This window comes from Pleurodeles waltl, chromosome 7, assembly GCF_031143425.1.
Source record: "Pleurodeles waltl isolate 20211129_DDA chromosome 7, aPleWal1.hap1.20221129, whole genome shotgun sequence".
In the NCBI taxonomy this organism is placed as follows: domain Eukaryota; kingdom Metazoa; phylum Chordata; class Amphibia; order Caudata; family Salamandridae; genus Pleurodeles; species Pleurodeles waltl.
In genome coordinates, this window is record NC_090446.1 from 391,930,899 (window position 1) to 391,948,434 (window position 17,536).

Consider the following 17,536-nt stretch of genomic DNA (forward strand, 5'->3'; position numbering starts at 1 on the left):
TCTGTGGCTAAGGTAGGGAAGGTTTTCTGAGCAAGTTTTACTAGGAGAACAGTATTGGCATTAATGGTAAACTGTATGTCAAATATGTTTTTGTGTGGATGCTTGTCTATTAAGCCAAAGCGGAAGTACTTACTAAAAATTGAATAGCATATTGTGTAAGTCTCCTATATCTATGTTGCAGTTCCAACACAGATTGGAATATCTGAGGCTTAATTTAAGTAGTTTATCTGTGTCCCAGTATGAATTATGAATTGTCCAAAGCCATGTTTGTGCCAACGCAGAAGTAATTTTTCCCCATATAAGATGAGTTTAGTTTTTGAGACCAGGCTGAAGGCGGCATGGGGTGACTTGATTGCACAGGCTGGGGGGTATTCCAGAAGCTGGTCACTTTACTGGTGAGATGGAGCTTGGATGGAGTTACCAGGATATAGATTTTTGATGCAACATGGCCAATTGATCTGGTTTTGTAGGAAAGTTGAGAAGATCGGTAGCAGGGTGGGGGCGCTTGATCAGTTGCAAGACCACTTTCAGTTTAGGAACGTATAAAAGTCCAAATTAGGAAGGTTAAATTTTTCTTGCAATTCTTTAAAGATTTTAAAATAATCTTGGGGCCTAAGTATGGAATAAATACATTGATACCCTTGACCGCCCAGTCTTCCTCAGAGACAGAGAGGTCATCTATCTCCACTGTATTGTTACGCCAGAGTGAGGCTACCAGTGATTTGGGAAGGTGTTTATCTATTTTTTGACAATTAAACAGAGAGTATCCAAAGTATTAAAAATGATATCTTCTGAACGGGAAATGTTTAGATTTCTGACTTTGCAAGGCATGTAAGGGGGTGGTCAGTCAGTCAGTTTCTATTAGTAACGATAACAGACTGCAACATGCTGGTGTCATTAGCCACCAGGATCCATGATACATGAAATAGGCTGTTTGATAACTAGTAAAGACTGGATGTTTAATGCCTCCTTTGTTATCTAGTTTATTGATGGATAATGCAGGCTTATTGTTTTTTCAAATGAATTCTGACACAATATTGTCTACGATCCTAAAAAGCCTCTTGTAAAGACTATTGGGAGCATGCTGGCAGTGAAGTTTATTATTGGGGCTACCATTATTTTTATTGTCTACACTCTATCTCACCAAGTTATACATTCTTGGGGACAAATGTGATGAAAGTTCTTTAACTTTAGCAAGGGTATTATTTTTGTTGATTTAGCTAGACCCATTCAGATCTTTTCTAAAAGCTGATTTTTGTCATTTAACCCTAGGTGTTGTGAAAATGAAGGTGTGCAGTGGATATATAGAGGGGAACCTGCCATTTTATAGTTAAGAGAATTACTCAAAACCTTTCCAAATCTAGAGACTTCTTTTATTATGCATGGTAGTGCTATCTCTGCATCGTCATTAAACAATAGCATGTCGTCAGTGTAAGCAACAGCTTTTTGGGTCCTAGAAGGGAAGGGAATCCCTTTTATTTAGCATTTGCTTCTAATAGTTTCTAGTAAGGGTTCTATTGTTAAGAGGAATAAAAGTGAAGGGAGTGGGCAACCTTGTGCATTCCCTGTTTCAAAATGATTAAGTTTGAGATGGCACCATTTATATATACACTGGCTTTTGGATTTGAGTGAAGAGCCAAGATCATGCTACAGAAACCTTGATCGAAGTTAAACTTAATGAGGATGGCCCTTAACAATGTAATGTCCAAGAAACGTTATTAAAGACTTTTTGTGTATTGTGTGATTGCGACATTCTGTGAGTTTAGTGTTCTAGCTTTACCAAGGATACGGCAGAATAGTGTGACATTATCGCCAACAAATCTACCTTCATGCAATCCTGATAGTGTTGGGTGTAGGATTATGCATAGTACCATTTTGTAGCGAGAAGCTAACGGTTTTTGCATAGATTTTACAGTCAATGTTTATTAGTGAGAAGGATCAATGGTTTTAAATTTCAAGGTGGTCCTCACTCTTTTTAGGTAGGATGACACTATTGATCTTAGTGGCAGAGCCCTAAATAGTTTGTGATTTGACAAAGTGTTAGAAAAGCATGTGAACTGGATTAATAAGGCTTTGTGTACATGATTTGTGGAATTTGGCTGAAAGGCCACCAAAGCCCAGCGCTTTCCTGGTTTTAAGGATATGGGTGGCTTTGATTATTTAACTCTGAGTTATACTTTTGGTTAAATTGATTTTTGCCGATGTGTATATTGTGGGAAGGCGAAGGCTATCTGGATATGCCCTGCATAGTTTTAGGTCAATATCTTTTTTAGGACTAGGAAGATCTTCGAAGAAAAATTTGAAAGCCTCTAGAAATTCTTTTAGCAATGTTTGGTATTCCCCTCAATTGTCTTTATAGATGAGATTGTGGTTATGTTATTGTATTTTAGACGGGTTGCAAGACAGCTCCCCACCTTTATTTTTTAACAAAATGTTGCTTTTTTGGTGGCACTTCATTTGTATGCCCTATTGCTCAAAATAATTTTGTAGTCATACTTGAATTTTTTTATTCAGTGAACACTGCATAGTTCACTATGATTAAGATCAGAATTCAAGGGTTTTAATTGTTGCTTCCAACTCGTTTAGATTATAAGTTTTTTATTGTAACAGAATTGGGGGTGGTGTATTATGGCCAACGCATGTCCCATATTGCTTTTTCAACACTTAGAGGGTTTATGCTTGCAAGTTGAATGCATTATTTTCTCATATTGTAGGAAGGTACCCTCTCTTTGGCATGGTACCTCCAATTTCTGCCTGATGTCAGTGTGTTTGAATGTGTCACTGGGATCCTGATAACCAGGACCCCAGTGCTTATGGTCTCTCATCTACATTTTGTCACTGCATACTGGTGACCCAGTATTTCAGCCCAAATTGACATACTGGTCACCCCTTATAAGCCCCTAGTATATGGTACCTAAGTACCAAGGGCATTGGGGTTCCAGGGGATCCCTAGGCTGCAGTATTTCTTTTGCCACCCATAGGGAGAGCATGCAAAGGTTTCTACAGGACTGCCATTGCAGTCTGTGTGAAACGGTGCATGCACCGTTTCCCAGCCCATTACACTGCACCAGATCAGTTATAATTCACCCATGCACCACGCCTTCCAACCCTGAAGGCTGGGTGTAGAGTACCTGTGTGTGAGGGCACCCTTGCACTAGCAGAGGTGCCCCCATGGCATCCAGGACCATTTTCCTGGACTTTGTGAGCGTGGGGACGCCATTTTACGTGTGCACTATACATAGGTCACTACCTATGTACAGCTTCACAATGGTAGCTCTGAATAAGCCATGTTTGTTATCAAACATGTTGGAATCATACCCCAAGGCTTTTGCAAGAATTGGTTGTATGATTCCATGCACTCTGGGGGCTCCTTAGAGGACCCCAGTACTGCCATTACAGCCATCTGAGGTTTTCCAAGCAGCCCCAGCTGCTGCCACCTCACAGACAGGTTTCTGCCCTCCTATTGCTAAAGCAGCTCAGGTCGAGGAAGGCAGAACAAAGGATTCCCTTTGGGAGAGGGATATTATTTCCTCTCTCCTTGGAAATAGGTATTACAGACATGGGAGGGTGGCCTTCCAGAGCCTCTGGAAATGCTTTGAAGGGCACAGATGGTGCCCTCCTTGCATAATCCAGTCTACACCAGTTCAGGGACCCCCAGTCCCTGCTCTGGCACGAAACTAGACAAAGGAAAGGGGAGTGACCACTCCCCTGTCCATCACCACCCCAGCGGTGGTGCTCAGAGCTCCTCCAGAGTGTGTCTGAGTCTTGGATTCCAAGTTCGAAGGGCACTCTGGGAGCATCTGAGTGGCCAATTCAAGCAGGTGATGTCAGATCCCTCCACTGAAAAGTGCTTAACAGTTTGCTGACCAATCCCCCTTTCAGGGCTATTTAGGGTCTCTCTCCTGGGTGTTTCCTCAGATTCCGATTGCAAGACTACATCAGGAATCCTCTGCATCATTTACTCCACCTTCTTACCAAAGAAACTGCATCTGCATCCTCCAGGAACTCTACAACTGCAACAAAAAAGCAAAGGTGACTTCTACAACATTGTAGCTTCAGCTTCTGCCAGCAACTGCAACTGTTTCCTGGTTGTGCATCCTCAGAGTACAGCCTGTCTTCAGCCTGCACCAGAGAAAAAAAGGAATCTCCCTTGAAGTGAAGGAGTCACTTCCCTGCTTCAGCAGGCACCCCTCCTCAGCGGCGACCGGTGGCTTGGGTCCCCTCTCCTGAAGAAGTGCAGGGACCCAGCAACACAGATGGTGGACTGAAGTGGTCCCGATGGTCCTGAAGTCCAGCTGTCCAATGTTGGTGGAAGTAAGAGCTTGCCTCCCCACGCAAGACAGTACCCCCGTGCACCATGTGTTTTGCAGCTGCCAAGGCTTGTTGGCATCCTTCCATGAAGTTCTTCATGCACTATGCAGCTCCAGCCCCCAGCACTCCTTCCTGTGATGCACAACCTCCTGGGTGGTTCTCCCGCGACATAGGATCCCTTTGTGTAATACTGCAAGGGCCTCCTTTTGAACCTTCTTTGTCCCCTTGCTGTGGGACTCCTGTTTGTGCTGCCTGGTCTTCTGAGGGCTCTCTGAATTGCTGAGAGCCCCCTCTGTCTCTCCCTCCTAGGTAGAGGCCACCAGGTCCCTCCTGATCACGGGCAGCGCCATTTTCTGCTAACCACAAGCTTTGCATGTGCCAAAGCTTGTTGACGGAATCCAGCAACGCAAACTGGACTGCAATCATCCAAACGGCATAGGATATCATCTGCACCAACCAGGAACCCGCATCCATCTTCTTGGGTGCACTACTGACTGTTCTTCACCCGTGATTCTTCTTTTGCACCTTCATCCGGGTTAGCAGGGGATCCTGTTCTCCCAGGACTCTTCAGTGCTTCTTGGACTTGGCCCTCTATTTCCACAGGTCTTCAGGTCAAGGAATCCATCATTGGTGTCCTGCAGTCTCTTCTGGTTCTTGCAGAATCTTCTATCATGTGTCCCTGTGAGTGCTGCTTGGAAAGTTACTGTGATTTACTCCTTCTTCCTGGGCTCTGGGATGGGCTCTATTACTTACCTTTTGTGTTTTCTTACACTTTCAGCACCCCTCTACACACTACACTTCCGAAGGTGGGAAACCGACATTCACATTCAACTGTTTTAGTATATGGTTTGTGTTCCCCCAGGCCCATTTCTAACTATTGTGAGTTTCACTATTTGCACTGTTTTCTAACTGTTTTTATAGCTATTTCTGCGTTCTAGTGTATATATTGTGCATGTTACTTACCTTCTAAGGGAGTATGGTCTCTAAGGTATTTTTGGCATTTCTGTAACCAAAATAAAGTACCTTTATTTTTGTAACACAAAGTATTTTCCTTCATGTGTGTGAGTACTGTGTGACTACAGTGGTATTGCATGAGCTTTGCATGTCTCCTAGTTAGGCCTTGGCTGCTCATATACACTACCCCTAGAGAGCCTGGCTTCTAGACACTGACCACATTTCACTAATAAGGGATAACAGGACCTGGTGTAAGTACGTTAGGTACCCACTACAAACTATGCCAGCCTCCTACACATATCAATAAACTTAATTTGACCTTGTGAATCATCATAAAAGCACAATATTAAAAACAGCTAAAATCACATCAATATCATAAAACATTTTGAAATTAAATATAGCAATGGATTAATCAATCCACTACTGTAAATCATGAGGCATACTTCCTCCTTAGTCTCTGTGCCTGACAATGAATTTCAAAACTGTGATACATATTTTTAGAGACTCCAAACACTGTATAATCGTAAAACCCTCATGACATGTTACACAGCAGTTCCCTCTAAAATAGGGCATAAAAACCTTTTTCTAAAAACAGAGTACAATGTACAAAACAGCATAAAGTACATAGTGGACTGCTCAGAGACCCCACTCATGCAGGCAACAGGACAATGACAAAAAACATGACCTCACAACTGGAAAAGGACCCACAAAAAGAACTGTATTGGCTCTAAGCTGCGTTAATTAAAAACTATTTTCTGAACCATTTATCTATATCAATTAGTGCTTCATACCAATACTTGTCGAAATTGGTATGTCCAATTGCACTGAAGACATATCAGCCATTTTTACCATTCTCAATCTATCCATATGGGCCAGATACCCTTCCTTAACATGTGCCTTTCTGAGTGATTTCAAAAACTGGCTCAGACTTATGTCCTGTAGTGTGTGATTCACATAAGAAATCCATGGGATAGCTAAGTGTTTTCTTTGTTTAAGACAGTCTTCTTACGCAAAAAATTCAGCTCTGGGGAGGACCAAACCTCAACTCATAACAAAAGGAGCGCCAGGGCCCACCTAATCTTCCAGGAAACTCAGTCCCACGTCACAATGAGAAAGAAAACTTGAAATGGCTCCGGGGACCCCCAAACGTCTTCTCAGGAACCTATTTTCTATTACCTGGAGTAACTTGGGTGACATGTAGCCCCATACTCTTCCACCATATATACCTGCAGAAAGACATTTGCTTTGATATAACTGGATCAATTCTTTTGGGGGTTTATGGCCTAATTTGTTTGTAAACCTAAACAACATTCCACACCCCCACCTCTATTGTTTGTGACCTCTGAGAAAGCAAACAGTCCCAGGAAAGGGTTGCATCAAATAAAATTCCCAAAACACTAAAGTGCTTGATTTTTTTAAATGGGAATCCTTTAGTCATTCTATTGATTCTCTCTATTAGACCATTCACATAGGGGCTATATAAAGCTGTTCTTTGATGGATAATTTTTAATTGCCTTGAAATTCTGTCATAGCTGATGATGTAAATTTGTACTCAATTGTCAGTAACAACAATTGATGGTAATCCTTCTGTGATAAGTGTCTTTTAAAAAAATCTATAAGGGCCACTGTAGTGATTTGGTGGGCCAATTTTGGAAACTACCCAGTTGGAATGGTAATCAACCAATGCAAACTGTTTTGTGACACTAGTGTGGTTACTTGGGTCAATTATATCTAAGGCTAGCTTCTCCCATGGTTTATTGAGTATAGATACTGGAGAGATAGGTGCCTTGTGGATTACCTTAGATTTGTTACTTTTTTTGCACATAATGCAGCCCTTGACTTGTATTTCAACCAAGGAGTCCATATTGGGGAAGCAATAGCATTTTCCAAGTCTAGACATGGTAAAGCTCCTTCATGTGCAAGAGCTATGCTTGTATCCCTTAAATCTGTAGGGGGTAAGATGTTTCACTCCCGAGTGTATAATCACCTCAATAAGGAGTTGGTGCCTGATTTCCCAAACATCTTTTATATCATCATTAATTCACTTCTGTTTTTGGTCAACCCTGTAATATACATGTTTTTGGTTTGATACATCACTCATCATACTGTTAATCCATTCTTTCTTATTTATGACAGGGGAGTTGATTTCCAGTATTGGGAATTCTAAAGTTTCATATTCTTCTTCCTTGCCTAAAGGTGCATTTGATAAGTAATCAGCAGGTTTGTTTTGATTACCTGGGACATCTTCCACAGTGAAACAAAAACTTTCTAATCCAGTACCATCTGGCTACATGGGGAGTGCTATTAGACAGTGGTGGCTCCTCCGCTATGGCAGAGGAGAGTCGGCCTCCCCTGCCAGCAGCAGCACCTGCAACACTTGAAAAATAAAGCATGTTTATTATTGTTCTTTTTTTTTTCTCCATAGCCTAAAGTCTACTGGGTGGGGTCATGGGGATGACAGGCACAACGGAGAGTGGTAGTTGCACTGTTGTCAGTGTGCATGTGGGTTTGGCCAGCCATCATAGGTCGGCCAAACCTACATGCGCACTGACATGTCTCCAACCTGAGTGGCATTGCCGGGTTGGAAACAGCAGGCATAGGCTTCCAGTTTGTCTTGGAGCCCAAATTGAGGGCAATCAGACCAATCCTGATGCTGCTGTCATGCTGTCAGAAGCATGAGAGCAGCATTAGGATTGGCCGTGGGGAAGTCTGGGAGCCTGTGCCTGCAGTGGAGCCAGAAGAGCAGCGATGCAGTGGGCATTCAGGTAAGTTTTTTTGTTGCTGTTTTTTTGGACCCCACGCCACCAATTTGCCCCGACACCAGCCGCAACTGCTATTAGATGACCCTTTGGTAATAAGCATGAAAACAAGAATGTTATGATCTGTACGTGTATCAAAGTGTATACCTCACAAATAAAATGTAAAATGCTTCAAAGCCCAGAAGCATGTTAGAGCTTCTTTCTCTAAAACGAAAAATTCATTTTAAATTTTGTGAGGGTACGTAATGCAAAGCAATAATACTTTCCTTGCCTGCAATGATTTGGGATGAAGTTGCACCTAAACCTTTAGTGTTAGCATCGGTAGTTAGAATTGTTTTTCTGTTTGGTTCAAAATTATACAAATATGTAGCAGATACTATAGCTTTTTTTGCTATTTAAAAAAAATGATTGGTGTTCATGGGTCCACTTGTACTAGGCATGGGTCTTAAGTGCATCCCTAAGATTGCATGTAAGATCAGAGAAGTTCTTAACATATTTAGCCATGAATTCAGACAGCCCCAAAAAGGATTTTGGTTTCTCTTTGTTCTTTGAAGCATTTGTTTTTTTTAACGCTTCTGACAAGCACATTTTGGGTTTAAATACCTCTTTGGATATGGTGAGTCTGAGGTATTCATCTGCACTTGCGGCAATTTGACATTTTTCCTTTCTGAATGTGAGTCCTGCTTCTTTTAATTTATGTAGTACTATTCTTAGGTTTTTGTTATGCTCCTTAATTGTGGCTCCATATATTAGTACATCATCTTGAAAACATAGCTTTTAGGATAGCCTTTCCAATAGGTGCTGCATAATCTTTTGAAGACTGCTTCAGCAGATGACAGTCCAAAAGGCATGCTGCAGAACATAAGCGTAGTAAAAGCAGTCAACCATCTGGACTCAGGGTGGAACTCCACCTAGTGATTTGTATTAGATAGGTCTAAGACAGAGAAGGATGTAGCATCCCCCATCGTGCTTAACATCTCATGAATGAGAGATAAAGGGTGCCTCTTAATCTATATGTTTTTTATTAAGATCGCATAAATCCATCCACACCCAATCTGATGCCCTCTCAATGTTTTTTCTTCACTATAACAATGGGAGCCAACCAATCAATAGTTCTTTCATCGGATGGGGTATAGGTCTCGTTTTATGCACTATAGACTTAGAATGAATTTTCAGTTTAATTTTTGTTGAAAACTTTTTAATAAACCAAATTTATCATTGAATATTTCTGGAAATTCATCATAAATCAAGACCCCGGTTAAAGATTGGTCTATTATTAAAACTTGTTCTGGGTTGTTAGGATCTAATTTAATCCCAATTTCTTTCTGATGCTGCCATCCTAACAAGCTAGATTCATCCACTACATACACTTTGCCTACTGCAGAATGATCCTTGAAAGTTATACATGTTCAATCATTCCTTTGAGGAAAATAAGGTCCTTATTGTAGCCACTAGGTGAAATGTCATGAACATGTAAATTAATGCTGTTGTCTGATATTTTGTTGAAGTTAGAAATATTATTAAGTGTAAAAGGGGAACATGATTCAGCATACATTTTAACTGGCCTACTGTCAATAAAGAAGCTGCACTCTGGGTATTTGATTTAGTTAACCGCTTCATCTTCCTTGACTTGAAAAATTACTTTCCTTACAAATTTGTGAACCTTCGTCATGTGATTTATTTAATGACATTTATTCACTTTAGACATATCTCTACACACCCCAGTAAAGTGTCCTTTCTCATTACATTTTCTACACATAGCCAATCTCGCTTGACAATTGATAGAATTGGCTAAGTGGTTGCTACTACCAGAAAGGTAACACTTTAAAATGTTATTCTCAGGTTTGTTTCTTTGGTGTTGACTATTAGTGTTTTTTATTTTGTAAACCTCAGGTTCAGAAATTTCTACATTTATTGATGGTACTTGTTTAATAGTAGTAGGGGTTCTAATCTCTTAAGCAAATTGCAGTATGTTCTATAGATTTGGCTATTTCTATAGCTTCGTCTAAATCAGGTTGTTTCTGTAGTAGCTTCTCTTGTATTCTATGGTTATTGGTAAAACAAACAAGTTTGTCCCTTATAAGACAATCATTTAAATCATCAAAATAGCACAATTTATGTAAACCTCTGAGGGCAGGAACATAGTTTGTTACGTTTTCTTGTTTCCCTTGTGTACGACAGAAATATTTATGACGTAGAACAATATTTACTTTGTCGGAAAAATGATGTTTTAAATTTTGTAAAAGTTATATCCTCCTCATCATGAGGTAACTCTAGTTCAGGAAGAGTTTCAAATATTTTTCTGCTGTGCATGCCCAAATTGTGCGGTAAAACATGTTGTTTTCTTACAGAACCAATTTTCTCTTCTCCTATAATTATTAAGCATGATTCAAAAATATTCACCCAATACTCCCATGGTATATTGGGTTCACCACTTTCATTCAAAAATGGAATTAGTTGTGATATGGTTTAATCTGTCATTATGCTCAAAGTGTAGGTACATAATGCACATTACCTGAAGAAAAATAAAATTGACTATGACCAATATATATTTATTATGCTCAAGATATTTCTGCTATTGATAAATGTAGGTGGCATTTGTACAAAAAGGTATTGTGTTAATTTAGTTAGGCTAATTAAATGTCAAAGTTTAATCCCACAATCTTTAGATATAATGAAAATATAAAATTGCAGGGTAAATGTATCAGTGAAGGTTTACTATTAGCAGTCATATAGTGGCAGTATAAATGAAAGAATGAATGTAAAATTGATACACCTTACAAATACAATTGCATGCGTCTCTAATACAGATCAATTTTTCTTACACTCTTTACATAGATTGGTGGTAATCATTTGACATGTATATTGAATTGAAGGAAACATGGCAAACTGTAATTTAACATAAACTGAACGTGATGCCAGTATTAGAAACTACACTTCCTAATTAATTTGGTCTAGTAGATTTTTATAGAGGAAGGCAGTACATGTAATAATTTACAGAAGGTGGTCATGTCACCGATGTGAAAGTGAAGGGACACAAAAGTCTCAAACCAAATGAGACCACAGGAGTTAAATCAATTAAAGATGTGCATATCACTGTGAAACTGTGGCACGCTGAAAACATGTAGATGTGCATGTCACCATTTTAGTAATGTTGAACTTGGGACATGCAATGTTTTTGACACAAAGGAGTTAAAGGAGATGAAACTTAAAAAGGTGGGTGTGCCACTGAGAATTTGTGGCATACAGAAAAGAATTATGAGCGTATCACTGTGACAGGGGCAGACGCACTCTGGTTACAGGGAAGATAGAGCAGAACCCGCCCAAGGGAGGGGCTACCCTCATCAGAACTCTGTGAGTGCCGATCTAAGTCGGGATGCGCTCCAGATACAAGGAGATCAAGGCAGAACACGCCCAAGGGGGGCCGGCCTCAGATGAGTTCGCAAAAGGGGAGGAGAATCGTAACTTGGCTTTGGTTCACTGAAGTATTGGTGGACTGCAACAGCTGGAGTGCTCATATCACAGAAGGGAGAGCACTTAGAGAGCGTGTTTCTGATGTAATTATCACTCCCAAAGCTTCAGTGATGACAGAAGGAAGGTTGTGCAAACATGGAAACCTTCCCAAGACAGGATGAGCGCAGAGGACGAATGGCTGCAAACACCTCAGTGCTCCGAGACAGTGCTACATGACCCTTAGTACATTGAAGAGTGAACAGTCAAGGTAAGGCCAGCCTCCTCTATATCCCCCAATGTTGACTACACAGATTAAGTGAGTCAGAGGCACAATGATGATAGGGAGAATTTTAGGGAAACTGTGAAGTATATGTAGCCAGCAGATCCACAATAGAAAGGTAGCATTGAAACAAGGCAATTCATGGTATCTGTTATGTTGTATGTACCACTAAACTACTTTTAAATAGTGTAAACAGTATCTGTGTCCATGTATTTATGTACATGGAATTAAGGTCAGAACTGGAGTTCGGTAATCCCGAAGACGTAGCTTCTGATAGACTTGTGGAGAACACGGAAGGGAAAAATCCTACGCAGACCAACTCATCACCAGTGTTGTAATCATGACAGAAACAGGGAATGTAGAACTCAACTTTTATTCATGTCTTCACTCTCCACAACTATCGCATAAACTAGTCCCTCACAGAATAGAACCTTCTCAACATTCTAAGGCAGTCTGCAATACAACTGTCAGAATATTCCATGTTTACTACACTGAAGGGGAAGTACCACTTTGATATATGGAGTAATAAATACGGGATTGTTAAACTAGACATGAAATATAACAATTTAACATTTCAATCAACCCAACAGGCAGAAACACACTAACTGGTGCACACAAGCCACCACGGTTGATTCTTGCAGAGGAGGGGAACACATCATGTATTTCCCAGCATTTTGTTTCTTCATTTTCTGGAACTGACCAATAGCATTTCAACTGAACCTTTCTGATTAAACAGAGCACCATGTCCTCTACTTTCCTACCCACTACTAGCACTCTATGTTAAAATGCGAGACAGATATGTAAAAATATAAAACCTTATGGCTAATGTGACCGTCCTAGAGTGAGGGGTTGTATTCAGTTTGAACAGAAGAAAGCAAGCGTTGAGGCAAAATGAAGACCTCTGCCCTTTGTTTACACCCAAAACAAAATGCTGAGAAAGAACATAGATGGGTGTTTACATTAAGTGCTAAATGACCAGTCCACATAGTGCTGTTATTTATTTCAGCCTATTAAGAAAGGAAGGTGTTTCAGTAGCCAAGCAATATCATCCTAATTTAACAGTCTGATTTACAATCACTTTCTTCTGTGGTATTTGCTTTGAATGGTTTGCAGGCATCAGTGTTCCAAAGGAACACTTCTTAATTTGCCACAGCTGTATATTACTGCTATAGTAGCTTTGTGCGCATGTGTAAAATGCGTAGTATGTACATATCAGACTCCTTTGTACCATCAAGGAAAGACCTACTTAGGTTTGTTTGCCAAACTGTGAGGAAAGGTGCAGACCATCACAGCCCTGAAAGCCAGTAACCATAAATATATGTTGACGTAAGTAAGAGATCACGCTTAAAAATGTATGCATTCTGAGAAAATACTCCGATAGTGTTGGTCTATACATAATAGTATTTTGATAGAAATGTCCCATTGCAGCTGTAATGATCTTTATTGAGCTGTAAAACATAACCAGAGAACTAAACAATTAAAGGAAACTAGTTACCATTGCCATGCAACATACTTAAGATAAATAAAGGGGGTGTCAGTCATTCACTCTGGGCAGACATGGGACACAGGGGAGTGATAAGTCATGACTGTAGAAGACACTATGACTCCTCGTGGCGTTGGATCAGAGCGAAATAGCCCCTAAAACAATACAGCACGCAACATGGGACCCAGTACGATCCTCTGAGTTTCCAGCCTGCTGCAGCTAGGGGAACAAGGTTCTTTAATTAGACTATGCAGCTGTGAAATCACCCATAAAGAAATATGGGCCAGATGTAGGTATGTCCTGAATTGCGACTCGCAAATTGCGAGTCAGAGTGACTTGCAATTTGCGAGTCACAATTCAGGATGCAGGGTGGTGTCCCTCACACCATCTGCGACTTGCAAGGGGGGTCGCAAAGGCCCACCTCCTTAATATTAATGTGGTGGGTTGCAATTTGCGACCCCCTTGCGACTCGCAGCACTCACAGTCTGTGACTGCTTTTAAATAAAGCCATTTTTTTTCTGTAATGCAGCACGTTTTCCTTAAAGGAAAACGAGATGCATTACAAAATGTAAAAATTAAATGTTTCAGTTTCATTTTTTCAGAGCAGGCAGTGGTCCATAGGCCCACTGCCTGCTCTGAAAAAATGTTTTCCAGGCCATTCACAAAGGGGAAGGGGTCCCATGGGGACCCCTTCCCTTTTGTGAATGGGTTACCATCAGTGCGACACTTGTGGTAACTGCGATTGCTTTGCGACCGAGTTCGCGGTCACAAAGCAATTGAGCATTGCGCTTCAACTCGCAAATAGGAAGGGGAACACCCCTTTCTATTTGCGACTCGCAGTCCCATTTTGCAAGTCGGTAAACAGGTTACCGACTTGCAAAACGGGAATTGGGCATCGCAGTGTGGGTTTTGCACATCGCAAACAGTGAAATTCGCTGTTTGCGACGTTTAAAACCTTTGCTACGTCTGTCCCTATATGACTGGGGCCCAGCAAACAACTACTGGCCACTTTAAAGACGTGTCTCTTTGCTTCATATTCTTTCCAATGTCCTCTCAGTGCTCAGCACCATGAGATACTGGCGCTAACGTGCCCTTTAAATACCATCAGCATAATCATGCTCATCAGAATATTCTGACACGGTTTCTCAACTAATGTTTTTTATTCCCGTTTAATTCTTACATCGCATATGAGCAAGGCTTGTCTGTTTACCATCTGAAATGATTTTTTAACTAGCGAGTATGTGAAGGCCCTTTCATTGACTTTCTAGACATAGATTTCCTTTTTGTGCATTGCAGAGCTGCCCCTTGGGACCACAAACCGAGTAACCACACACTGGTGTTGTTCATCGGCATACAGCCATTTCTATTAATGTATCTGTTAGCTATGTCCAGAAAAATCAATATGTGAATATTTGAGACTTGTTTAAGGTGTGATTTTGCTCACTCTAATCAGTATCACAAGGATCTCAAGTTCTGTAGATGTGATTGTACTGTAGTTCAAGATAACAGATGAGCTTAGCATAACCTACATACAAACTCCATTGCTCACCAGTCAGTTCTTATCTGGGCCAATAGATAATTTGTTCTTAATACTTCTGCAATTGTTGTAGGACCCCTTTAGCAATCATATGTTGTGGAGTCAGACAGCCCCGTTACCTGGTCATTTTGGGAACATTGCGTGCATTGCGCCATCATTTGTGGTTTGCCCATTGTCATCCCCCAGTTTTTCTGGTTCAGCAATCTACCCTAGGTGTGTCAGCATCCCACCCCAGCACCTCCTAACCACCGTAAGCATCTTTTGTATAGTCTTTGTACCTGGTTTAGAAGTCGATATTAAATGATCCACGAAATCTGGGTGCAGCTGCTTAAGGAGCAGCTCCCTTACCGGAAAGATGTTGCTTATTAACCAGTGAGCCAGGAAACGGAGCTGCACAATTTTATAACTGCCAGATCCCCACATTAACATAGACAGGATCATATCTGCAATGCCAAACGAGGCATAGATTTTGATACGCATGTCCCAGCAGTCCAATATATTTTAGAAAGCACCACCATCTACCTCAGGGCAATTCTGTCAATCAGTACCAATGTAAGCTAGCACTTCATACAATTTGTGACACCCAGAGCAGATTGCATTCAAACTTGAATTCAATAGAGACCCAAGTTTGCATGCCCAGGTATACCAAACAATTTGATGTAAGAGGTTGCAGCCAATTCTATCCACTCAGTTCACATCATGCAGGGGAACAGTCATGACATATCCTAAATTATAGGCACAGACACCCGACCAAGTTGCATCTCCTCCCCTGTAGAGGATTGGGAGCCCCTTCTTCTGATCATATAAAGGAAAGTCAGTGAAATACACACAGACCACCCTTTCCAACAACGTTCTTCCAAAGTAGGCAAGCCAAGGGCTTGAAAGTCAGGACAAAGATATAGGGGGAAGAAGATATCTTTATATTTCCTTAATCCTTGTGCCAATGTACCGTCAAAGACCCAGACACTGTACTATCTGTTTAGAAGTGGACACTGGAATGAACAGCAATACATGGATGTAAGCAGTGACCTCTGGACTAAAATTCATCCTGTTTAGTGGAAGGGAATCAGCCAAGCTTAGGGTGACAAACAACATTTTACTTTCAGTAAGCCCTCTGAGAAGAAGGGCTGCACGTTTGCAATAGCAACCTAAAAGTGGCAGAGGGCCATAATCTAGGACAAAGCTTGTACTGTCGTGATGTAGTAAATCACAAATTGCCAGCATATGCTTGCTTTAGGCTCTCAGCCTTAGATTGAGCAAAAGAAAGCATCCTTTATTATTCAAAACAATGTCCTCTCTGTAGTCCAAAACAATATACTCACACTCTGCAATTCTGCGGTTAATTTTTCTATATACAGTTTAAGTTGCTCTGTTGTTTTCAAACATTCCTGAAAAAAACTAACACAAGAAAAAGTTAGAACATGGATCCAAACCTAATATTGTGCACTTTAGATGTAGCAGTTAATTCAAATTTGTTTTCCGTGCAGTTGGATAATACTGTGTCAATATGTAGAAAAAAATATAACCCCTGGAAACATTTGAATTCATAGGTAAAACACATTTGAATGCTCACTGAAAAGATAACAGAATGAGTGAGGTAGTTATTCAATGGGAGACTGGATGGGCTTCAGAGTGTGTGATTGTATGAATGTGTGTGCGTTAGCGAGCAAGCAAGAATATGTCTTTGTTACTCAATGGATGAAAGTGTAAGTAAGCAGGTTTGTGAGTTTGATAGTGTCTTCATTAGTTATCCATACGACCCCAAAACATATTAAAGGGGGGATTAAGACTACAATATGCAAACCGAGACCAAGTGGAAATCAGATGTAATTTTATGAAAGTTTTACCATGAGTAGTGAAGGTCCACATTTTCTTCCTGTGTAAATGCCAGATAAGGAATTGAAGATTTGATGGTGGGAACTCAAATAGGGATATGGACCAGAATTCCCCTAAAAGAACAAAAGTCTGTAAATGTTGAGATTGAGGACCTACTTAATTAGTACTTGTAAGGTAATATTGTATAATGCAATCATGCTAGCAGTCAAAAAATCATCCAGTCCATATGTTGTGATTCAATTATATTAATTGGTTAATTCAGTAATATTCAATCTTGGGAAAGACTTGAAGGTTACGCAACAAACACAGCTGACACATGTTTCGCCCTCTATTTGTGTGTTCACCTAGGGCTTTCTCAAGGCTGCAAGTGATCAAGAATGAGCAAGTCAGTTATTGAAGTGAACCTTCCAAGTATAAGTGGGTTAGGAACATGTGAAAGACATGCGGGGCTCTCACCAGTCAGTGCAATTATTCCAAGGACTACATGAGGATAGTGAGAGTTATATGCGAGGGGGACGGTCTGAAAGTGCATTGTGTGACCCAGATTTAAGGCAACTTTTTGGAGGAGAAAAGAACAAGAATGTGTTAACTCCCTATAGCCCTTATCCTGTTAGTCAGTATTTAGGGAAATATCAGAAGAAACCTATACAAAGAGGATAAAATTAGTGGATTTGAACAGTTAGTGGATTAGTGTAGAGGTGACAGGTGTGCTGACACACAAAACTGGGATATAGTGTGAGATTAAATCATACCAGAATGTCCAAAGATCCCGCAAAGTTAGTTGATCAAGCACTCTTATTGATATTCAACAAAGGCGAGAAAAAAGTCATACCATTACAGTTTTTATAGGTAAAGTAAGCGTTCGCATATTCAAACGGTATTATGCTTATTTACGTTCTGGTTTTCTCCCATTCAAAAATGGC

The 17,536-nt window shown here is 40.6% G+C and overlaps 1 protein-coding gene across 1 annotated transcript in view; it reads right to left on the bottom strand.

Annotated features, from left to right (window-relative positions):
- Positions 1-17,536, bottom strand: part of LOC138304104 (arf-GAP with SH3 domain, ANK repeat and PH domain-containing protein 1-like) — a 1,221,419-nt gene that overhangs the window by 695,245 nt on the left and 508,638 nt on the right. Inside the window, exon 8 of the mRNA XM_069243851.1 lies at positions 16,100-16,175. Within this exon, the coding sequence (XP_069099952.1) occupies positions 16,100-16,175 (76 nt within the window). The remainder of the gene's footprint in view (positions 1-16,099; positions 16,176-17,536) is intronic.